General features: G+C 40.6%; 1 protein-coding gene across 1 annotated transcript; it reads left to right on the forward strand.

Moving 5' to 3' along the window:
• Nucleotides 1-257: 257 nt before the first annotated feature.
• On the forward strand, nt 258-4,198 carry LOC148877028 (cholesterol 22-monohydroxylase CYP90B51-like). Its single transcript, XM_088964964.1, has 8 exons — nt 258-631; nt 736-1,060; nt 1,164-1,316; nt 1,460-1,711; nt 1,806-1,901; nt 1,998-2,076; nt 2,183-2,289; nt 3,578-4,198. The coding sequence occupies exons 1-8, from the start codon at nt 384-386 to the stop codon at nt 3,815-3,817; spliced, it is 1,500 nt and encodes a 499-aa protein (XP_088821090.1). The 5' UTR covers nt 258-383; the 3' UTR covers nt 3,818-4,198.
• Nucleotides 4,199-8,551: the final 4,353 nt, after the last annotated feature.

Raw genomic sequence — 8,551 nt, forward strand, 5'->3', positions numbered from 1 at the left:
AGCTTTCCATTATGATGTGTGATGTTCGGATAAGATGATGTTGGAACGTGTTGGAGAAGTATTTTGTTGTGAGTATATCCGAGATCGCCGTGGCAAAACAAGAGGATAGGATTGGCTTTCCAGTGTTGCAACTTACAACAAACACAAGTAGTGTATTCGTAAATTCAACTAGGGAGTATGGCTTTTGTCTTATTCTAAATTTCTACGACAAAAGCAAAGAAAAGCCTATAAAATCAGTTTTCTGGCTTGAAATCTTTCATTCCGTTTGTGTTCTCTAGGCCACCTGTTCGAGTGACTTCCCAACGGAAGCTTGCTTCGGAATAAGAGCTGTGAGCTCTTTTCCTAGAACAACTAATCGAGAACATTACACGGAGGAGTGAGGTATGAGGGAAGGAGAATTTAGGGGGATTACAGCGTCCCTAATCTCCATGACTGGAATGGAACTTATTCTGATTCTATCCCTATCAATTTTAACTCTTGTTCTCGTATGGCGTCTCGCCAACAATAAGGAAAAAGAAGTAAAGCTTCCGCCAGGAAAAATGGGTTGGCCTTTCCTAGGCGAAACGATGGGTTATTTGAAGCCTCACCCAGCTACTTCCATGGGAGAATTCATGGAGCAGCACATAGCAAGGTAATCTCTAAAATCCATCAAGAAAGATAAACAGACAAACAAACAAAACCCCAAGTTTTGAGTTGATCTGATCACTTATATTTGATGTGAGTTTATTACTGCAGGTATGGCAAGATCTACAAGTCGAATTTGTTCGGTGAGCCAACGATAGTTTCTGCAGATGCGGGGCTAAACCGATTCATATTACAGAATGAGGGTCGCTTGTTTGAATGCAGTTATCCAAGAAGCATTGGCGAAATTCTTGGGAAATGGTCGATGTTGGTTTTGGTTGCAGACATGCACAGAGGCATGAGGATGATCGCTGTTAACTTCATGAGCAATGTGAGGCTTCGGACGCATTTCTTGCCGGAAGTGGAGAGGCACTGCTTACTGGTTCTAATGTCTTGGAAGGAGAATTCTACGTTTTCAGCTCTAGATGAAATAAAGAAGGCATGCTGAAAGCCTCAGAAAACATAACCTTTCTTTTTCATTTCTGATTTTTGTGTATTCCAAAGCAGAAAAGGACTAACCCATATATAAAAAAAAATTGCAGTTCACCTTCAATTTGATAGCGAAACAGATAATGAACATGGATCCTGGAACGCCTGAGACCGAGCAGCTGAAGAGAGAGTACCTTACATTCATGAAAGGAGTGGTATCAGTGCCTTTGAATTTGCCTGGAACTGCATATAGGAAGGCCTTACAGGTACAATGTCGACCAATTTAATTTTCTGAGTTTCTCTTTCTACTAAACTTATTTAGAGTTTATTCCAGATAGCAACCATGATTTGTACTTCAATGGATCTCTTTTTTTTTTTTTTCTTTTCTGGCTTTGTCTCAATAAAACAGTCAAGGTCGAGGATTCTGAAAATTATCGAGCGAAAAATGGAAGAAAGAAACAGAAAGATGGGAGACGAATGCCAGAGAATAGAAGAAGATGATCTTCTTGGATGGGTGTTGAAGCATTCAAACCTGTCGACGGAGCAAAGTCTGGATTTAATACTAAGCTTACTTTTCGCCGGCCACGAAACTTCATCTGTAGGCATTTCTCTGGCTATCTACTTCTTGCATGACTGTCCGAAAGCAATTCAACAGTTGAGGGTAAGCGATCAAATGAATCAAACCATGTCTAGTTACTCATCACCAGCACAGAAATGTCTATTATACTATTTATTCATTTGTTTTGGGATCTCAGGAAGAGCACCTTAAAATAGCTACAGACAAGAAACAAGCAGGAGATCAGTCCCAATTGAATTGGGACGACTACAGGAAAATGGAATTCACCCAATGTGTAAGCGCAATCTCTCTCCTACATTTATGAGACCAGAGAGAGACATTACTTCCTTCTGTTTCTATATTCTAACTTGTGTTTTCTATTATAATATAGGTTATATGTGAGACGCTTCGTCTGGGCAGCGTCGTTAGATTCGTACACAGAAAGGCTATCAAAGACGTCCAGTACAAAGGTGGGTCAAAGAAATTAAATGGTTTATTTTCGCCGGTAATTAAATCGCCGGAATCTGACCCACCTTCGATTCTTTTTTCTATATTAATCGTGTGTTCTCGTTGAAGGTTTTGAGATCCCAAGTGGGTGGAAAGTTCTTCCGGTGTTCGCAGCGGTCCACTTGGATCCTTCGATCTACGACAACCCTCAATGCTTCAATCCCTGGAGATGGCAGGTGAGCCCCAACACCCAACCCAATAATAATTTGAATACCGAGACATAACGTTCGTTCTTTATCACTTTATTTATTTATTGCACTGGCTTTCTTAAGCCGGTTCAGAGTTTGGTTGTTCCTTAACTGTCAACCCAGGCAGACAGGTTGACCTCGGAGCCGGCCTGTTTGTCGGTTCTTTTTTTCCTCTTTTCTGGGGGTTTGGACCGGATTTAAGAAAACCGATCAAAGCGGGCACCTAGCGGGTTTTGTGTCAAATCACAGGTTAATCCGTTGATTTGAATACCTGGGTTGATCTGACAGTTAAACCGGTGCAATTGGAAGAAATTTGGCTGTTTGTAAAAAAACAGCTTGGGTTGTTGTGGGGATGGGGTTGTAATTCCTTGTTTATTTTGAATTAAAAAAGAAGATTGGTTGTAATTACTCTCTTACCCCATCCTCTACTAACGTGTCATGTGCATGGCATCCCAATTTTTAATGGACAAGACAAATCCCATTGAAAGACAGAAGTTACTCGGCCCTGTTTATTTTTATTTAATTATTTAAACTTTAAAGTGCTGTCAGAACGGATTTGCCAGTAGAACCAGAAATTTTAAGGCCTCGTTCAGTTATGTGAACCCATAGAAACCGGGACCGGTCACTGATCCGCTGGTTCGATTGTCCAAAGGAAGAGTTATGTGAACATGTGGCCCACTGATTAATGGATCTTGACCGTCCAATGGGTGGACTACATTTTTGGTAATGTGTATCCAAAAAATCAAACGGATGTATGCACGGTACGGGATGAACTTTCAGCCGTTCGAGATAGTGGTCCACCATGACTGAACAAGATCTGGTCAGTACATGCCATACGAACGTAGGACCCATGTGAAGTGATGGGCTGATGGCCAGACCAACCGTTATCTACTTTATGAACGGTAGTAACTTTCATACAACACAGCTTTCTTCCTTTTCTGTCCTTTTGGTGGGGTGTGCTGTGGGGTAACGGAGATTATTAGAGCTCACGTGGGGCTGTCACTTGCACGTGCATGAGTGCAACAAACCAATTTTCCCGAGAAAATGAGAGAAAGCTCTGACGAAGAAAACTTTAAAAAAGAAACGACGAGCCTATGTGTACGGTGACCACGTGGGACCCACCACCCACAGTGGAAATCACTATCAGTTTCAATTTCTCTTAGACAGTCGGACCAGTTAGAAGAGAACCGGGTCAAGCTAGGTCGTGTTTATGATTATAGTCTACCACTCAACCTCATTGACGTTCTCTTTTCCTTCATCCAATTTTCTTATGCAGAACACCAGCATGGCAGCAAGCAACAATTTCATGCCGTTTGGAGGTGGACCACGATTGTGCGCCGGAGCAGAATTGGCCAAATTAGAGATGGCTGTGTTCATACATCACCTAGTTCTGAATTACGAATGGGAGTTAGCGCTAGCCGAGCCCGACCAGGCACTCGCCTTCCCATTCGTGGACTTCCCAAAAGGCCTACCCATCAAGGTCCACAAAATCCACCACAACCTCGGTCCAATTTGACGAGAACAGGCCTCTTGTGTTGGACTTGGGCTGTTAGGCATCATCAAAGACAAACGTGGTCGGAAAGAAGAGGAGAATATCCCCTCCATTAATTGATGTAAAAGATTGAAAGCCCAAGCCCAAGGAAACTCTCCCAACCGCTAATGAAATTAGTCTGTTGACTTTCTTTTTCTTTTTCTTTCTCTTTAATACCTCATATACACAATGGGGCCAAGTTAAGCACACATTACAAATGCATCAGGCCCACTTCTCTCTTATTTTCGTATCTTTCAAGCCCCTCAATAATGGGCTTGGGCCTATTATCCGTTCCGTGTGACAGGAAGCTGTGTTTTGTTTGTTTTGATGTAATTTTCTGTTTGTCCATAAAAAAAATGTAATTTTCGACTCGCAAGAACTTAATATCTATGAAGGAAAAAAGGTCACTTCCTGGATTCCGCTAGTCGGCTAGCGATGAGTGAATGACAAAACAAACAATAAGGAAGGTGGATCTTGTTTTGTCTTTTGGGCCCGTTTGTTGGTCTTGTATGCTGTCGGCCTGCTATCTTTAATAATTTTAGTGGGCCCATTTGTAGGGTACCGAAAAAATGTATAGATACGCATTATTATCAATTCAAGCCTTCCAATTAGTTGTGCGCAGAATGGAGTACTTTAGAACCAGTCCGGAGTCGGACACAATTATTGCAATGGACAGTTAAGAAGGGATATGTAATAAGGAATCTATAAAACATTAAAGCCTTGTTTGGTTTGAAGGAAAAAAGTTTCCCTATCTTTTCCTTTAAACCAAACACAGCCTAAAAGTTAAGATCCCTTGAGCATTGAAATCAACTCAATTCTTTTAGCTGCGTTTGGAAATGAAGCAAATACGTAGAGTGTAAAACAGTTCATATAAATTACAAAGTTTGGTTAGTTTTGCACTTACAAATTTATCTTCTTACCAAACAGACTTTCCTGTAATGGATGCGAATACGAATTCTAATAAAACATATGCTTTATTTTTTGAAAGCCCACTTGAATGTAAATTTACTTCTTTTTTATTGATATACTTTTACATCTAATTATGAATGTAAATATGCATTGGTCTGTCATTTATCAATGTATAAATGTACTGTTGCCAAACTCAAGCAAAAGTAAACTAGAGTACAAATTTACCCTGAACCAGAATTTGCACTCCATTTGCATCGTTTTCAAATGCAGCCTTAGCCTCTATTTGCTTACAATGCAATTTTGTTTGCATTAGTACAAATTCTTATTCATTTCGGGTTTTACTTTGATCCCTTTCAAAGTTTCAATTACCCCATCTGCACTGCACTGCACGCAAATAAAGCTGAAGTTTTTAGTTGTGATTGCCATGGTCCATCGAAGGGGGTGATTTTGGTAAATCATTATTATGTATATTCCCGTTTTGGGAGTTCTTTGCTGAGTTTTAACTCTGTTGGAGTTCAATCCTTTTTTTAATGGCATTTCTGTCATTTTGCGCCATTTGCAGAGTTTTTACAAGATTTCTTACTCTCATGAATTATATTTGAGATTCTGAGCATTCTTAATGAATTAGTCATTGCCTTCAAATAACTAAAGTACCCAAATTTACACTCCCATAATTTTGCGCCAGTGCAAAAACAAACCAGAGACTTAGCCGTATTTGTCTTGCCTTCACCCCCACTTCCCCTCCCTCTCCTTTTGCACGTGTAAGTGGGTAAATGCCCATGCTGCTCGACCAGTATTGATTATTAATTGCATAGGATCGTGAAGGTATCTATGATTTGCTTCTTTCCTTTTCTTGCCTTGGAAAAAAATTTGTCAAGTAAAGGAGTATGTCTGCTAATGGTGCTATCTTCGTCTTATCCATTCGATTGATTGGTGCAAAGGGATCGTAATCAAGCAATAAAAGCCAAAACTCATGTGAGGTCACTCTCGTTGAACCCCAAGTCCTCTTAAACAGAGTAACTGACACTTGCCTCGGCGCCACCGAATTCAGTGCATTCTAGAGAGGAGTGACGAGAACGCAACAGTGGCAATTGAATGACCCTCACAGAGTCACAGAGTCACAGGTATTGAGCAAAGTGAAGCCGACTTGAACTCGCTATCTTGAGATGCTCGTATCGCTTGTTTATGTTAGACCGCCCTTCTTGCCTTCTTGTTAGGTTCCATTTCGCTATCCCAACTAAACTTTGATTTAATGCATACTGTCTTTGTTCCTTTTCAACGGTAAAGGGCCGAAGGGAGGTTTTCTGGAATTAGGATTTGCCTCACACCGATTTTACGGTCACATCTCATTCTGTAATGAAAATATTTCTCTATTAATAATAAAGATGCTCTTAATGTACAGTTAAAATAGGCTGTGTGGTCATGAGGCGCATTGTATGAGGAGCAGATCCGAGCTCGGTTTTCTGGCCGATGTACATGAAGAGATGGCTTTAGTCAAACTCTGTGGTTTCACAATGTGCACGTTGGGGGCCTTCAATCTCCACATCTGCTCATGACCCTGTACTTAAGATGGTCATTCAGTGTCATTATAAAATATTAGGCATAACATCAAATCTATGCAATATCAAGTTTTTTGCTGTATGGTCAATGGATTTTATATGCACCGAATATATATATATTAAATAAAGTAGATACTTACTTTGGATAGTCATAAAAGTTAATTTCAAATGCTTTTTGATATAGTTTTTTTTATTCTTAAAATAGAAAGAATCTAAATGTCATATATCATATCTGGTTAATACTAATCACACAAGAAATCCTCTCTACCACCGCCATGACTGGACTGGTGCTCCTTTGCCAAGAGGTGTAAATTTAAATATTTCAACTTGAATTTAAATTAAATTTATATATGACCTGATTCGATTCGATAAATATCCAAACCGATTATATATTTAAATGTAAATATTATAATATATTGATCAAATTTAAATTTGAGCCTTGGTTGATACAATACGAACTCACTCCATTGACACCGTATTCCCATGTCACTCATTTCTCTTTGTTGTTTTGCCGTCCATATGCAACATGCGTGAGATTGGGTTGGGTTGAGAATTTTGTGTTTCTGAATGGGCCTGCTGTAATTAAAATTTACACCCTTACTTGTAATAGGCTGGGCTTGGAAACTTTTGGACTTGGCATTTGGCAAAACCCTCATCAATTATGTAATTGGCTTCACCGACAGATATGTGACATGGAATGGCTAAGCTTATGAGTACAATTAAGATTAGTTTTAGAGTTGGGAAGCCAGGGTGGTAGCCTCTCGTCGGTTGTGTTTGAGGCATCCCCACAGTCAAATCCTTCCATGGGACATGTCAAGAGCGAAGATGGCCTACCATTTGAAGAGGGGACCCGTACTCACACTCTGGCCTGATTGCGTTAAATAACAAAATCTCTTCTGGACCCCGTTTTCTTGTCAGTGTCCCACCTCCATTCTCTGAGCTCTGACCCATGCTAACCAAATTAAAACTCCACTGTTTTTCATTTTAAAATAATTTCTGATAAACTGTTGAAGTTAAAACTTCATGGTGAGGATATAATAAATAATTTTGTCAGTCAATTAACACCATATTAATAGCCTACTACCTTTCCTTCACCCTGATCATTTGCTGCTTCCGGTTTAAGAGGAAAGCAACAATGAAGATTAATTAAGATTATTAATCTGCCGTATTTTTCTTAACTCCCAAGTCTTAGGCTCTCTTTGGTTTGAAGGAAAAATCTTAGGATGTGTTTGGTTTCCCTAGATTATTAATCTGCCTACCGTTCTTACGATTGTTACCATGGTTGTTTATTGCTGTTTTTTCTCCCTTTCTTTATTTAAGCCTTGATTATCGTTTTCTTGCTGCATTGCATTTTGTTAACCGTGGTAACAATAAAGAAAGGGAAAAAGAACGGCAATAGACGACAAGTCAATGCAATTCTTGCTATTCCTACCTGATGAGGGCAGATTTGGTCCTGTAGTCAAAGTGCGTCATGTGGCGATATTACAATTATTGCATGACACCCCGGCATTATGTAGGCGATGATTTGACTTAGCTAAAATGGTAGAGACCTACTGGAAACCACGTCAAATGTGCCTTACATGCCTTGAGGGTGCTTTGTCACCACCTCGCCATAGTCGACTTGTTGACACCTCGTTAGGATTAAAACAACCACCTTAGAACCAAACTTGAGACTCGGCACAAAGGGGGACCTCTCGCCGAGGTCTCACCGACCAGACTAAGGTCCAAGTAGCAACCTGCATGACATGGTGGTCAACCTGCCTACACCTCCTCCGACTTGACAGAGACCTAGTTGGTGACCTACCTCTACCGACCTAACAAAAACCCTGTTGGCAACCTACCTCTACTGACTTGACGAAGACTCAAGTGGCAACCTCATCACAACCAAGCTAGGGACCTTGGCATTAGAGAAAACCTCCGTCGAGACCTTGCCGACCTAAGTGGGACCTAGTTGGCACCCTACCTGGTGTAGTGACTAGTCACCTCAAAGTGAAACATCATGCCTAACTCCTATAGGATTACATCGTTTGACCATTAGGCTCGTCTCACTACAATGCCCGCTTTGGAGTTAATCTACGCAGATTCCATTTCCGAGTAAGAAACTGCCCCAAGCATGGTGGACGACTTCTCAAGGATCTTGGATGCACTATGGCCGCGTCCTCCCGGAGATCTCAAACACGTTACAGTCACAACTACCAGCGCCTATATAAAGGCGTCTCCTTCGATCAAAAGAGGTGCGTGTGATTTAACT

Source organism: Nelumbo lutea, chromosome 1 (genome assembly GCF_056320005.1).
Source record: "Nelumbo lutea isolate HS-2025 chromosome 1, American lotus-T2T, whole genome shotgun sequence".
Lineage (NCBI taxonomy): Eukaryota > Viridiplantae > Streptophyta > Magnoliopsida > Proteales > Nelumbonaceae > Nelumbo > Nelumbo lutea.

Excerpts from the sequence above, each read along its gene's own strand:
- LOC148877028 (XM_088964964.1), top strand. The coding sequence starts at position 384 with ATGAGGGAAGGAGAATTTAGGGGGATTACAGCGTCCCTAATCTCCATG. Across the intron at positions 1,317-1,459 it reads CATATAGGAAGGCCTTACAG|TCAAGGTCGAGGATTCTGAA; the intron begins GTACAATGTCGA and ends TCAATAAAACAG. Across the intron at positions 1,902-1,997 it reads AAATGGAATTCACCCAATGT|GTTATATGTGAGACGCTTCG; the intron begins GTAAGCGCAATC and ends ATTATAATATAG.